A 13,870-nucleotide genomic window follows, 5' to 3' on the forward strand; every position below is an offset into this window, starting at 1 on the left:
CTTGTAAAAGTCTACAATAACAAAATAATTGAATTAAATCTGTTTATACTGTCTTATAAATTTAAGTATCTTGTAAGTTGACTTTTATGTATCATTATTTTTACATTTTATATTCCTACCAGTTTATTTTTCCTCTAAAGAAAAGCCTATAAGCCCATTAGGCATATCTGTTACCCGATTGCTGATCTGTAAATCCTTTCTAAAAGCAAACACGCACTTGATTATCAATCAGCTGACTGACTGACTGACAGCTCATTACAGATATGGAGATCCGTAGGTGTGGAAAATGCTGTTGCTCACATGCAAATGATCAATCGGAGCTAACTCTATATACACGCACCAAATAAACCCAAGGGGTCCATGAAAAATTAACCACTTTAATAACTGACAAACACAGAGTGGAGACTGTGGTGCAGTTGGTCAGTCGGCAGCTGGTTCGCCGATATTTTGCATGCATTAATTCCCAACTGATTTGTTATCGCACACATGGCGTATGCGTAACTTGGGTGGAGGGAGCGAAATCAATTGGAAACAGTGGTAAATCATATTTACCGCGATTGGAACGGCCTGCCAGATTTCCTAATAGCCATGCTTAATTCTTAGGCAGCTCGGAAATCATATCACAAGATCAGCGTCAGAATAAGAGGCGTGAAAAGAATTGCAAAATGCTTTTTTTCGGGCCTTGAATCGGTGTTTTGTATCGAAGACTCGTATCGAAATCAAAAGTTCTCCCAGGGCGAACAAAGCCCGGCTTAAAGTTTATGACTCATAAATCAATAAACAATTACGATGGCGACAATTCTTTGGCTTTGACCCTCGGCAACGCCGGCTGATTGGACCCGAAGTGGACAATCTGCATATCAACGGGGTTTAAAGCAAGTCAATCTAGAAACTTAGTCGAACCCTTCACCAAAGCCAACACCTCGTGATTTGGACCCGCGGCGTTATGCAAATGCTAAACCAAATTGTCGCATAAATCTAAATCGAAGGCGGCTTGATTGACACCAAACAGGATGCCAAATTGCGTGGCTATCGATTGATTCGTGGCCCAAACCAAAATCAAAATCAAAACCAAAACAGCCACCCACTCGATGGTTGGGCTTGGGTTTTTGTGGCTCTGGTTTTGACTGCAGCTGACCACCTAGTTGCAGTGGCCTGTAATTGCATTTTAATGGCCTCCCAATCGCATTCTGTATGTGTGTCTGCCATTGGGCAACATCCATCCATCCATCGAGTCGCGCAAGCGACGCCCAAAATACTTTGATTGCCAACAAATCATTCAAAAGTCCATATTAAATGCCGTCAATTTTCCAACTCAACTCCCGACTCAACTCGAAATTTTTTCCTTTCGTGATTTATGTGATTTCACTGGGCGAAATAATCGGACTGAACCCGAAATTTGTCTGGCGAATTCTGGCTGTCGAAATTTCACAATTCGGGAGGTTCGCAAATCGCCATCGGACTAACTTGGCTTAGTTTTTTGATTTGATTAGGCCAACATGTGACCGCAAAAGTAATTATTTAATTCGTTACAGTTTTACATAATTGTCGGTTGTTGGGTGGATGGCAATTTGCATAGCTCTGACTCCCATCCATGCGGATCGTTGGCTGTGACTCGAGTGTGGCCAATTAAGTATTAAGTATACCACATGTTGGACGCCCCACTCGGTCAAGGTCGTGCTTACCCCAGCCTTTGTCACAATGTCGTGCATATTACACTGTGTACGGCGAAAACCATGACAATTACGAGTTTTATAATGATTAACGACAAGAGAGAAACAGCGACAACTGCCAATGTGCGAAACTGTAACAATGGCCGGCAAGAAATCTAATTTGCAAGTAACAAATTACCCTGGAAATCTGTTGGAAATAAAATAAAACTATAAAATATGTGACTTTGATTAGCTCAAGGGTTTTTATTTCTGAAAAGTAATGTCAATGTAATAATAAAAATTGCAAAAATTAAGAAATAAGGTTGAGAGCAAAATTCCATTCCAACAGTTTCAAATCCCTTTTTTATTTTCTACGAAAGGTTACAGAAATGCTTCCACAGTTTGTTATTGCAGAAGTTGACTCCCTTAAACATTTTCTTCTTCGATTTGTTCGAGTTTATGGTTTAATGAGTCCGAAATACCATTCCGTGATTATGTTTTTAGGGTAGCAATCAACGCTTTGTTTTTCCACCTACCATAAAGCAAATGTCAGGCGGGCACCGTTGTGAAAAGCTCTAGAAACACACTCGCAAAACGGAGACCAGAGTTTTCATTAATGGAATTAAAGTGAGCTAAGGTGGATTAACCCCAACCACCCCCCTTTTCCGCCTTTCCTCCCTTCCTTTGGCTACTGCATAATGCCAGAGCTGTTTTACCTTCAGCTAAAACCCGAGGTTGGGCCAACAATTATCATTTGGCAAAGTTGGTTTCATTTTGCTTTGAAGTTCTTTTTGTACAGGGACATTGCGCAATGTGGCTCTCGGCACGTAGAGTATTTTGTTTTTGCACCGAATTTGTTTGGTTTTGATCAACCTGCTGCATGCTAAAACTATTTTAGTCACAGATCATTTGACAGCTTCACTGACTGTTCGTTCGGTTCGCTCGCTGGCTGTCAAATGCAAATAAACAAAAATCTGCTTCATAATTAAGTAGTTAAATCGGAGCTGAGTGTCTCCAAATTGAGTTGCAACAATAATAACAAACGAAAATAGGAACAACAACAACATGTTGGACAAGTCACGCCCCTTTTGCCGGTCGTAAATTAAAGTTGTGTGTCGCCAAATTGTATGCAAATCGCTTGACTCCCAGTTGCAAAGATTTATGCGAGGGGCTGTCCAAATAATTCGTTGCTCGATTAGTGCTTTTTAATTGAATTTAGTTCTCGTGTGGGTGCTCACTCCCCTTTTCCACACGTTTTTTTGTTTACCCATTGTGGGATTCCAGTTTCCAGATTCTAATGCATCTAATTTGACTTTCACTTTTGCCACCGATAATTGCCAACCGATCTGAGATTGTTCTAGAGCAATTCGGTGACTTGTGTGCTTACTCACCCTGAACTTGGCGCTGAAATAAAATTACTGGGCGAGATTTAAGCATGATTGCACACCTGTGAGGGCAGTATTTGTATCTTAGTTAGAGAAGGAAAATCAATCAATTAATTTGGAATTAAAATTGTTGAACAAATACCCTGCTTGTTAACCATCTGATATTTCTTTTTCCCTCTTTTGCTCTGCACTTAAAATATTATAAATCTTAGTTAGAGATTTAAATATAATTGACCATCTCTAGGTCGCGCTCTATGAACTGCTGGCCATGATCAAGATCGCTGTGCCTCAAATTTCTCACAAAACAAAAGCAAAAACTTAGCTGAGAACACCATAAGCGATAAAAAGTCAATTAGACTTAATGATAGCCGCAGCTAAACATTAAATTCATGTACGTAAATTACATAGAAAAAACGAAAAAAGCTACAAGAAAACAACACCAAAACGAATTCGATTCGAGAACAACAGCAAAAATACAACTCTGATCCAATCAACTAAACTCGAATTCGAGTACTCTGTGTGTTTGTAATCGAGGAAGTAGAGTTTGGCAAGCTGCAACCGGCAAAAAGTTGCTTGTGCGTCGTCGGGTTTTGTATAATTCAGTCATTAAATTTAATAAGACAATGCAGATCACACGCCCCACAAAAAAGTCAAAAAGGTGGTGCAGGAACTGGCCAAACGAGCATTTCCCAAACGTTTAGACCTGCAGGCGGATGTGGTTATTACAGATCTAATTACATGGCGTATGAGCGATTTTTAATGCTGTTTCGGCCTGGCCAAAACGAAGTCGCACCGATAAGGTGACGATAAGGCCAGCCAAAGAGTCTTACTACTTTGTAGCCATAATTACAACAAGAAGTCAAAGACTTGGCTTTGGTTACTGCGGCTAATTAAGTTGCATGTTTCATGTGCTGACAACTTCAAAGATACAGATACAAATGGTAACTCGAGTTGGGTTCAAGCCAGTCCCAGTGGACGCAGTCAACTTCTATTAGCCAGACTATTGAAAATGCTTGTCCATTTGTCAATGCTTCAACTACTGGGAGATTGTTTATGGAATTGCGTTAGAAAAGTGGATTAGCCGAGGCTGAAATTCTTCGTGGAAATATTTATTTCCTTTTATGATTACCCCACAAGACCTAAACAACCTAAAGACATTAAATAAATTGATTGAAATATTTACGGGTATTTTGGCTAGACTTAATTGATTGTAGGAAATACCACATAATTTTGGTTGAGGCTAAAAAAAATTCATTCAAAAATGTGGTTAATTATCTTATTAAAGGCTTTCTTGGGTTAAGAGCTAAGTTAAAGCTACTGAAAGCTGATATAAGCTTAGCTTTAAGTTTTAGTTTTTATATCCAGCTTAAAAGTATACAATAACTTTTTAAAAAATATATAAAAGTTGATATTAGGTATACGCTATTAAATTGGTCGAAAAGTAACAAGACAGCATGTAGCTTTGTTAACTTATTTATTTCTTACTTGGCCATGTTGCTTTTTTATTTGTGCAGCTAGAAATATTACACCCGGCGGTAAGTGCAAGTCAAAGACTTATGCCAACCACTGCTAAACAGTTCAGCGATTTACACTTTTGAACCGGCTAGACCAAAGTGAAGCGAATCCAATAACAATGGCATTCTGCAGCGGACTGGCCAACAATAAGACCAACTTGGCCAATGATTAAATCGTTTCGGGGCCTGTCAGCGTCTTGTTATATTTCTCGCTTCTGAACAAGCTCATTGTGGGTTTCTTCGGGTTTTTTTATTTCCACTTCTGTTTTTCTTCTTAATTAAATTAGAGCCAAGGTCGTATCAAATGGGCTGGGAATCTTGGTGCGTACATGGTTAATTAAAATCAAAGCTAGTAGGAAAATAGGCCATATACGACATATGGTGTTTGGTTTTTGTTGGCGGCACCCAAAAATAGCAGGGAAAACTTAGCCAGGCCGAAAAGAGTTTCGGCTGTAGTTTATGCTAATGGCTGGAATGCTGTCCCACATCTGTGGGTTATTCAAGTAGAAGAAATGAACAGGAATTGGCTTCCCAAAAGTGGATTTTCTGGGTGTGGGTGCCAACAGCAGGTATGTTTCACTTGTGGGTGGCTGGTTTATTTGGCCATTTCGCTTTCGGTTTTTCAGACCTCGCCTCGGTCCAAGCCGCTCGCTCAGTTACGCCCAAATGGGTCACTAATGAGCCATCTGGGCCTGGGAATTTCGTTGAGGAAAAACGCAGAAAAACACAAGAGCAAAAAAAAGACAGATTCGAGATGATGGCTCGATTGTTTGTGCCAATTCTAACGTAAAGAAGCCAATTCCCTTGGCCGTTGGTTGTATAAAACCCGAGTGACTTCTTCAACTGCCAAACATTGTTGCAGAGTTCACCCAGCGAAGATGTTCAAAGTTGTAAGTTGCTTTTAAAACTTTAAAGAAAGGAGTTTCCTTATAATATATATTTTATAAATTTTAGATTTTTGTATTGTGCGGAGTGTTGGCTGCCTTGATTCAGGCTCGTCCCAGCTACTTGCCAAGTTATGAGCACGTGGAATATGCTCCCAGTGTGGTGGGTTATGAGAGTTATGCTTTGCCAGCAGCTGTTTCCCATCAGAGCTCCACGGTGGTGCACGAGAAGCGTCCCTACTGGCGACCCATTGTGGATCACACTCCGATCCTGAAGACAGCCTATGCTCCTGCCACCTCCATCTCGTATGCTCCACTGGGATATGCTGGAAGTAGTGCCGGATGGTATGAGCCCGGAGTCTGGGGAGGAGCCAGCTATCCCAGCATCTACCTGAAGTAGGGAAGTCCACAAGGGAATATCTCTCAAGAAAAATCTCATGTCGCATATGTGCTACGGAGCACTTTTAAAATCTTTCAAAATTATAATTTCACCGAATGTGCACAAAATAAAACACCAAGTCAAGTTAAAACCTAAAAAATGTGTTTTTCCAATGGGATTGTTTTCATAATAGACCACGACCAAGATCCTTGTTTGAGACACATTTTAGCAGTGGAATACATTTTGGTAATAATTATATTGAGATGCTCATAACTTTAAAAAACAAAGGTTAATCTCATGGTTGACTAAAAAAATAACAAAAAAAAGGTATTTTTTTATTAAAGGTATTCCGTTTGATCAATAAGTAAAAACAATTTTAAATTGTTCATAAACCATCCCTTCCAATCCATCCGCCATCGAACGTTTCTTTTAAAAAACATTGGCTACAGTTGTCAGGCTTATTAAGTTCGAAAAAAATGGTTCTAAAAATGAAAGTCTAAATATTATGCAAAATAATAAAAAAGGAAGCTATAAACCTTAAGAGCTAGCAATAAAATTTAAATATAATAGCTTCATTAAACTGTTTTTTTTTCTTCTACTGTTGAAATAAATGAAAAATAATTTGTATAGCTTATTAAAATAAGCTTGTAAATTCTCACACAAAAAGACACTGTTTATGTTTTGTATTCACACTAAGTTTATTTTCTTCGTTTTGGGTTTGCGCAGGCAAACTAGTAAACAAGGCACAGTTCAAAATCTTTCGTTCTTCTCCAACTCAAGGCAACTTTACCAGGCGCTGGCGGCGTAGGTGAGGGGGCGTGGTGCAGCAGGGGGGCGGGGGCGGCGGCGTAGGTGAGGGGGGGCGTGGTAGGCGAGAGGGGAGGAGTAGGCCACAGGGGCGGAGTACGCAACGGGGGCGGAGTAAGCCAAGGGAGCGGAGTAGGCGACGGGAGCCACGGTCTTGACAATCGGAGCGGCGGCGATGACGGGAGCGGAGTGAACAGCGGTGGTCTTCACCACGGGCGCAACCACATCCTCAACCACCGGGGTGGAGTGCACCTGGGTGAGGCTCTGGTGGCTCACGGCAGTGGGCACACTCTTGACCACAGCTCCAACCTTGGCCAAAACGGGCTCCTGGACGATGGTCGTGGCAGCAGGAGCACTGTAAACCAGAGGAGCAGCAGCCAGATGGCCTGGCTTGGCAGCAGCCACGGCCAAAAGAGCAGCGAGAACGAACTGGAAAAAGGGAAAACCCAGTCACCAAGTTAGTAATCCGTTCCAGGTGAATATCCTTTAAGTCAGATCCTTACCAATTTGAACATTTTGGTTGGGTGCGGGATTCTTCGACTTGTGTCGCTGGAAAGGGAGACAAACTTCGAGTGTGTTGAGTTGAGGGACTGTCAACGTCTTTTATACTTGAACTTCACTTTCGCAGCTCCCACACACACATACTTACACACACACACACTCACGCACTTTGCCGGCTTTTGTCCATTGAGGCGGATACAAAAAGCCATAAGTCGAACGTGCCTGAACGGATTCTTTGCAGCCGTGTTGAGAGTCTTGGCCATAAACCAGATTATTATTCGTGGCCAATTTCTGTTCGGCTTGCTTGCTTCCCTTTTCCCCTTCTCCCGCTCATTACTTCACTTATTTTCGGCCTCGCACTTGTTTTGCCAAACCCACTCTTGGTTTCATTTCACAATTCGCTCAACTCGCACTGCGGTCTCATTAGTTGCACGTACTCACCTGAACTTCGATTTCCGGCGGGCAGGAGGGAGAACCAAGGGTCCCAGATTACTTCTAATTGCGAGCCAATCGAAACCCCTTCCGACTCAAGTCAAGGTTAGTTATCCAGCGACAGAATAGCACTTTCGAGGAACTTTTACTAGAATTCCAGTAGTTTATAGTGCACAAAAGCTGTAATAAACAAAGCAATTCAACAACAAACTTTATTACAAAATATGTAGATAGAATAGATACTCTCTATATAATGATGCTGCTTCAGATGCCACTAAAAGAAGGTTCTATTTAAGCTGTTAAGAATGCATAAAAAATCAATAAAATCTTGCTAAATTCATTACTTTTTAAATTACATGTATTTACTTACAGTTTAAAGAAAAAATATTTAATTGCAATTTTTCTATCTAATTATGTTTGGTCATTACAATTCTTTTTTCGAATCCTTTGCCAGAAATTTAATAAAATTGCATACGTTCAACAATATCAAACTTCAAACTTATCTTTAAAGTTAGTAAGAAAATCTTTTACCAATGAATATTTTCTTCCAGGAAACCTTTTGCCTGTGTTTACTTTTCGGTGTAACAAAATAATTATGAGTGCACCTGTGCATCAAGAACACATGTACCTAGAACCGAAGAAATTTTTCTATAAAAGCAGAGAGCTGCAATCATGAAACAATTATTGCATTCGAGCCTCTATTGCAAGCACACCAAATGGATTTTCTTTCGAAAGCGGTAAGAATAAATTTGAAACCCTTTGGTAAATCTTTAATTCCTGTCCAGATATTCCTCTTCCTGTTCGTATATCTTCACCTAACCAGCGGATATGTTCGTGATCGTCACGAGATTACCAGACGAGATGTAAACCTTACCGTTGTGGATGAGAAGTTAGGCGGAGCATTAAGTGCCATTTTCGGACCGATTGCGGATTTAGCTGACAACGCCGATTTCGAAATACCCGTAATATCACACTTTCGTACCAAAAAAAATTAATAATTAGAATGCTTTGCCTCTAAAATGTGTAAGTAAGAACAAGTATAACTTTAAAATTAGTGATTAAAGAATTTAAAGAAAGTTTAACACAAATGCAAGTTCAATTCGACTGCCATTGTAACAAAATGTCTATCAGCAAGTTCACTGGCCTAGAATGTCAGTTATTTCCGAACCAGCGGGATGCCAATGGTGGCACCCATCTAAATTAAATCCCGACATATGTCCAATGTTTACCCAAAGCACAGGTGCAGCAGGAAGTGAACGAACACGTGGCGGAGGCCAATGAACTAGGACACATTCAGAATGAAAAACCAGTTTAGACCCCGCCCAGCAGAGAAAAATCAAATGACAGCACAATTCACGTCAAAAATGTCTAGATTTTAAATTATTTTGCTGAAAACAGTCACAGTTGTACACTCAGAAAAGGGAAATGTTAATGAAGATACCATAACTTTATAATTATAAATAAATGTAATATAAAAAACAAAAAATAAGAATTATTTTACTTTCTTAATTAAGTTAACCTTTTCTTTTGAGGAGTAGCAACCATATTAATTGTATTAAATATAGGTTTTCTTTAATATTTTTTTTCCTTTTTTTTTCAAAACCATCTGTTTATAAACTCCAGAGTTTGTAAACTAACCCAAGATTAATGACCTGAATTGGAAAGCAAACACCTTGCACGACTTCAAAGCAAAACATTTATTTATTTAAATTCGTATCACATAACCGTCCAGCGAAGCACCTGAATCCTGGTCACCTGGCGGCGGTTGTAGGAGAGGGAGTCGAAGTGGGTAACGGAATAGAGAGGTGGCTCTACCACACACCAGTGGCGGTGTAGGTCAGCGGCGAGGAGGCGGCCACCTGGGCGTAGGAAGTGGCCAGAACGGGAGCAGCTGCGGCATACGAGGTGTGCACCACTGGGGCAGGAGCGGCGTAGCTGGTGTGGACAACTGGAGCAGCGGAGTAGGAGGTGTGCACCACGGGAGCGGCCGCGGCATAGCTGACCACCGGAGTGGACTTCACCACCGGAGCGACGATGTCCTCCACCACATGGGCAGAGCTGTGCACCACCGACTGGCTCTGGTGGCTCACGGAAGTGGGTACACTCTTCACCACGGCTCCAACCTTGGCGAGAACTGGCTCCTGGACGATGGTGGTGGCAGCTGGAGCGGCATAGACCAGCGGGGAGGACTCCAACAGGTGACCGGGACGGGCGACGGCTACGGCGAGCAGAGCAGACAATACCACCAACTTGAACATTTTGGAAATGGGTTTTGGTCTGTATTGACTGGATTGGACTGCGAGTGATCGGTTTGAGTTTCTTGCGAGAACTGTTGCTGTTTGCCGCCCTGCAGTTATCTTTTTATACAGCAGCCACTTGGCTTTGACCTTCCGGAACACAAAAGTGCGTCACAATTCGGGCCAAAATTAAAACCATATCAGATTCTGGCCGACGATCAATAAGCAATTAGCGTCGGTGGACGGCTGAGCGGAGACAAAAGAGCTATGAGTTTGAGTACACAGAAAATTGGGATAGGAAAATGTGAGCACAGATCAAAAATATTGTTTATATTAAAAAAAAAATTGTTTAGGTCTTGTTTGTAAGGATTGTAATGACAATCTACAATCTACAAGTATTTACTATTTACATTTTACTTAAATTATTTGACCTTATAGCAAATTATTTTTGTTTTAATTTCCCTTATCGTTTTTTTTAAACTGTATTCCAATTTTTTTTTTCATGCAATCGAAATGAAAGTAATAGATAATTTGTCATTAAAATTTATTATAAAATATTAATTAATTTATATTATTTATTATTGAATTAATTATAATATATTTCAATTTATATTACAGATTGGAGTTGGGTTTTTAGGGTGGGATGCTTTGTAATATAATAGTTATTTCTACACATTATAAAATTGTATCATTACGATCTTAATACATAATCAATTATGATTAGCAGATGTCTTTGTAAAATTAAATATTCCCTCCCAGTAGCCTAAGGTTTAAATAAATAAAAATCAATAAACAATCAATGATACAGTATCGGCAATATTTTTTCTGTGTAAAAATGAATCGATTCCCAAAGCCATTAGGCCCTCGACTGCCATTAGAGACTGTGATTCCTCGGCAACTGCATTACTTGCACTTTGAGGGCGTGAGTCAGGGTCAACTTGCAGTGCGTGAGCTTTTAGGTTTTGGGTTTTGTATTCGTAGGTCTGTGATTTTGGGTTTTCGGACTGACCAATTGCAGGTCTCATGTTTTATTGTCCCAGCGAGGGCAGATTTATACAACTCATTTGGCTTTGAGTGCGCTCTGCTCTGCTCTGCTCGTAAACGTTTTAATTAAACCACTCTTTTTCAATTTTGCAGCTGCGTCGGGGCGACGATGGGCAATATCTTTCAAACATAAGTATATAAGGCGGCAATTTCGGTGGTCAAATTATCAGTCAACTTTGTTCGCTTCAGCAGCACAACACAGACCAAGAAACAAAAATCCTTAAACATGTTCAAATTGGTAAGTTAGCTCAAGATAGTTACAAATAATTTGATCTTATATTTATTCCTTTTTTTGTAATTTTTAGGTGGTGTTGTCTGCTCTCTTCGCCGTAGCTTTCGCTCGTCCCGGCCATCTCTATGAGTCCCCTCTGGTTTATGCCGCTCCTGCTACCACGACCATCGTCCAGGAGCCAGTTCTGGCCAAGGTTGGAGCCGTGGTGAACAGCATCCCCACTTCCGTGAGCCACCAGAGCCAGTCGGTGGTGCACAGCTCTGCCCACGTGGTGGAGGACATCGTGGCCCCCGTGGTAAAGTCCACTCCGGTGGTCAGCTATGCCGCTGCCGCTCCCGTGGTGCACACCTCCTACGCTGCTGCCCCGGTGGTGCAAACCACCTACGCCGCTGCCGCCCCGGTGGTCCACACCTCCTATGCTGCCGCTTCTCCCGTCGTCTACAACTCCAGCTGGTAATCGGGAGTAATGGATTACTGGGGGCTCATCCGAGCGATCTGGACGGTTAGAAAATAGCGATTCCTTTTGTACATAAACGAGTTTAATTGCGAGTAAAATGTGATTGTTAAAAAAAGTTATTTGATTTTATGATTTTTTGGGAAATGTTCTGGAAAAAATGGACAAGATAGGATTCATAATCTCCTACAAAACTGAAAGGAAGGTTTTTTAATTCGAAAAAAATTAAAGTTTATTTATAAAGAAACTTTCTATGACTTCAAAAGTTATTGTTCGATGGTTACATTCGTATGAATCGGTATCCTTGTATGAGAAATTTCAACGAAGTTGGCTTCATGTAAACTAACTACCAACGATTTAAAAAAAAAAAATTTTTATGGACTTTTTAAATTTTTTAAAAGTTTTTCTCACGATTCTTTGGCAGTTTCAAAATAACAACATGTTACTTTGTCGATTATCTGAAAACAAACATTTTTAATGATTTTACTCCAAAAATTTATTTATTTTAATATTTTAAAGGGTTTGGTATAACATGGTCGAATTGCAAAATAAAAAGAAAAATCCCTTCTTGGCCCTACAAATATTTTCTAATTATTTTTAAAACCTTATGACGATTGACAGCGGTAATTCAGATAAAAGTGAACTTAAAAGGGGATTACTATGACTTGTCGCATTTTACATTTTTGTCATTTTGAAACTCGGTTCAAATTATTTTCCACAGAATTGGTATACAAGGATTATATTGAGCATAAAACATGGATCAGTCGAAATGTAAAAAAATAAAAACAAGTTTAATTAATTCAGATTAATAGTGAATACGTTTTATTTAAAAGGGTTTACTATGTCTTCTCGCCTTCTTGTCAGTTTGAAAATTAGTTGAAAGTGTTTCCCAATCAGTGGATATATAATACAAGGATTATGTTGAGCATGAAACATGGATTTATTTACATCAGTCGAAATGTGAAAGAAAAAAAACAAAACAGCAGGGTGAAGAGAGTAAGTTCGGAATCTGGTTGAGGGTAAGCCACAGCTGCTGGCCCACGCAATTCCTTCCAGGACCTTCGGCTACCTCCGTCCGTTTACCAACCATGTCCGGCCCAACCGTGTCCAGCCCAACCATTTCCTGCCCACGGAGACGAGAGGAGGGTCGTGTGGAGAGCGGGAGCCGCATAGGTTTTGATGATGGGAGCGGCGTAGGTCTTCAGCACAGGAGCCACAATTGGCTGGATAATGTGGGCCGAACTGTGAACCTGGCTGATGCTCTGATGGGAAACCGCACTGGGAACCGTCTTGATGATGGCGCCCACCTTGGCCAGAGCCGGCTCATGGATTATGGCCGGGGCAGCATAGCTGTGGAGCAGCGGACCAGCCTCCAAGTAACCAGGACGAGCAGCCACAATGGCGAGCAGAGCGAAAAACACCACCTTTTTGTAGGAAATAATATGAAATTAGAATCCTGAAATTTACTAAATAAACTAGATACCCTACTTACCAACTTGTACATTTTGCTAATCCTTGCGATCCTTTTGAGCTAGCTATTGGCAGAACTACTGAACTGTGGGTCTGTGTTGACGCCTCGCCGAACTGTGTTGCCAGCTTCCAATTTGCAGCAGCTTTTATAGTGGCAAAATCCGAGCAGAGCCGCAATGTGCAACCGCCGAATCTTAAAATGCAGAAAATACAATAATAATAATTTTGTTGCTTTTTTCCTCCTTCAAGCATCGTTAAGAAAAGCTGAAAACTAACGCCAACGGCAACAGAGCAAACAGCAAACACGAATAAAGGCGGAGAATCGAGCGGCAGAGCTGCCAAAGTTTGCATGTGCAGCAGCTGATTTTGCTTTGTCTTCGGCCAAAAAAAAACCCCTTCCCCCGCCTTTTGGCCAACTCCCCGAAACTCAGAAATGGCCAACTGACCGAGTGGCCACTGCCCAACTCAGACTTCGTACCCCATTAGGTTGCAGAAATAGAAAAAGAAACCAGTCAAAATCAAATGTCTGTTTGGGTGGATGGCGCTCGCGGACGTTAGGCAGTTGGGCAGTTGGCCAGTTGGCCAGTGACCACCACTTGCAACACTTCAGGCCAAGACAAGCATGGCAAAAAAAATGTGTTTCGCACTTGTCATTTTCCTCCTCGAAGTTGACCGTGAAATTTTCCCCGTGGCTGCAACACGCACAACAGCAACATCAGGTAAACTCGCAGTAAACCCGCCCAAAGTAGCCCAAGTTCAATGTAAACGCACTTGCGTGTATCTGTCATGGCCGAAACATAACTGGCTCTAATGTGCGGGGATAAGGGGAACTGGTGGTATCTCCGGTTGTTGCGTCTGCGGGAGAAGGCCAATGGAGGC

The 13,870-nt window shown here is 41.1% G+C and overlaps 5 protein-coding genes across 5 annotated transcripts; 3 read left to right on the forward strand and 2 right to left on the reverse strand.

Moving 5' to 3' along the window:
- The first annotated feature begins 5,415 nt into the window (after positions 1 to 5,415).
- Positions 5,416 to 5,942, forward strand: LOC108089543. Its single transcript, XM_017187880.1, has 2 exons — positions 5,416 to 5,441; positions 5,506 to 5,942. Exons 1-2 carry the CDS (start codon positions 5,430 to 5,432, stop codon positions 5,833 to 5,835), a joined length of 342 nt encoding a protein of 113 aa, XP_017043369.1. The 5' UTR covers positions 5,416 to 5,429; the 3' UTR covers positions 5,836 to 5,942.
- Positions 5,943 to 6,600: 658 nt separating this feature from the next.
- On the reverse strand, positions 6,601 to 7,186 carry LOC108089535 (cuticle protein). The gene is given in 4 exon segments (XM_017187872.2): positions 6,601 to 6,632; positions 6,635 to 6,674; positions 6,676 to 7,050; positions 7,125 to 7,186. Coding segments are annotated over 4 exon segments (459 nt in total). The 5' UTR covers positions 7,137 to 7,186.
- A 1,064-nt stretch (positions 7,187 to 8,250) lies between these two features.
- Positions 8,251 to 8,653, forward strand: LOC108089545. The gene is made up of 2 exons (XM_017187882.1): positions 8,251 to 8,291; positions 8,340 to 8,653. Exons 1-2 carry the CDS (start codon positions 8,271 to 8,273, stop codon positions 8,547 to 8,549), a joined length of 231 nt encoding a protein of 76 aa, XP_017043371.1. The 5' UTR covers positions 8,251 to 8,270; the 3' UTR covers positions 8,550 to 8,653.
- A 583-nt stretch (positions 8,654 to 9,236) lies between these two features.
- Positions 9,237 to 13,102, reverse strand: LOC108089542. Its single transcript, XM_017187879.2, has 4 exons — positions 13,014 to 13,102; positions 12,605 to 12,945; positions 11,279 to 11,492; positions 9,237 to 9,941 (listed from the first exon to the last, which is right to left on the reverse strand). The coding sequence occupies exons 1-4, from the start codon at positions 13,023 to 13,025 to the stop codon at positions 9,366 to 9,368; spliced, it is 1,143 nt and encodes a 380-aa protein (XP_017043368.2). The 5' UTR covers positions 13,026 to 13,102; the 3' UTR covers positions 9,237 to 9,365.
- Positions 10,991 to 11,639, forward strand: LOC108089538 (cuticle protein LPCP-23-like). Its single transcript, XM_017187874.1, has 2 exons — positions 10,991 to 11,073; positions 11,141 to 11,639. Exons 1-2 carry the CDS (start codon positions 11,062 to 11,064, stop codon positions 11,522 to 11,524), a joined length of 396 nt encoding a protein of 131 aa, XP_017043363.1. The 5' UTR covers positions 10,991 to 11,061; the 3' UTR covers positions 11,525 to 11,639.
- Positions 13,103 to 13,870: the final 768 nt, after the last annotated feature.

This window comes from Drosophila ficusphila, unplaced genomic scaffold (assembly GCF_018152265.1).
Source record: "Drosophila ficusphila isolate 14025-0441.05 unplaced genomic scaffold, ASM1815226v1 contig_286, whole genome shotgun sequence".
Lineage (NCBI taxonomy): Eukaryota > Metazoa > Arthropoda > Insecta > Diptera > Drosophilidae > Drosophila > Drosophila ficusphila.

Bases quoted from the DNA above. Each gene is read 5' to 3' on its own strand.
- LOC108089542 (XM_017187879.2), bottom strand. The intron at 11,493-12,604 runs GTAAACGGACGG...CGACGGGAGAAG, and splicing joins GGTTGGGCCGGACATGGTTG to CGGCAGCATAGGAGGTGTGG. The intron at 9,942-11,278 runs GTTCACCACGGC...GTGTTCCGGAAG, and splicing joins CTCACGGAAGTGGGGATGCT to GTCAAAGCCAAGTGGCTGCT.
- LOC108089545 (XM_017187882.1), top strand. From the start codon at position 8,271: ATGGATTTTCTTTCGAAAGCG. The intron at 8,292-8,339 runs GTAAGAATAAAT...ATTCCTGTCCAG, and splicing joins TGGATTTTCTTTCGAAAGCG to ATATTCCTCTTCCTGTTCGT.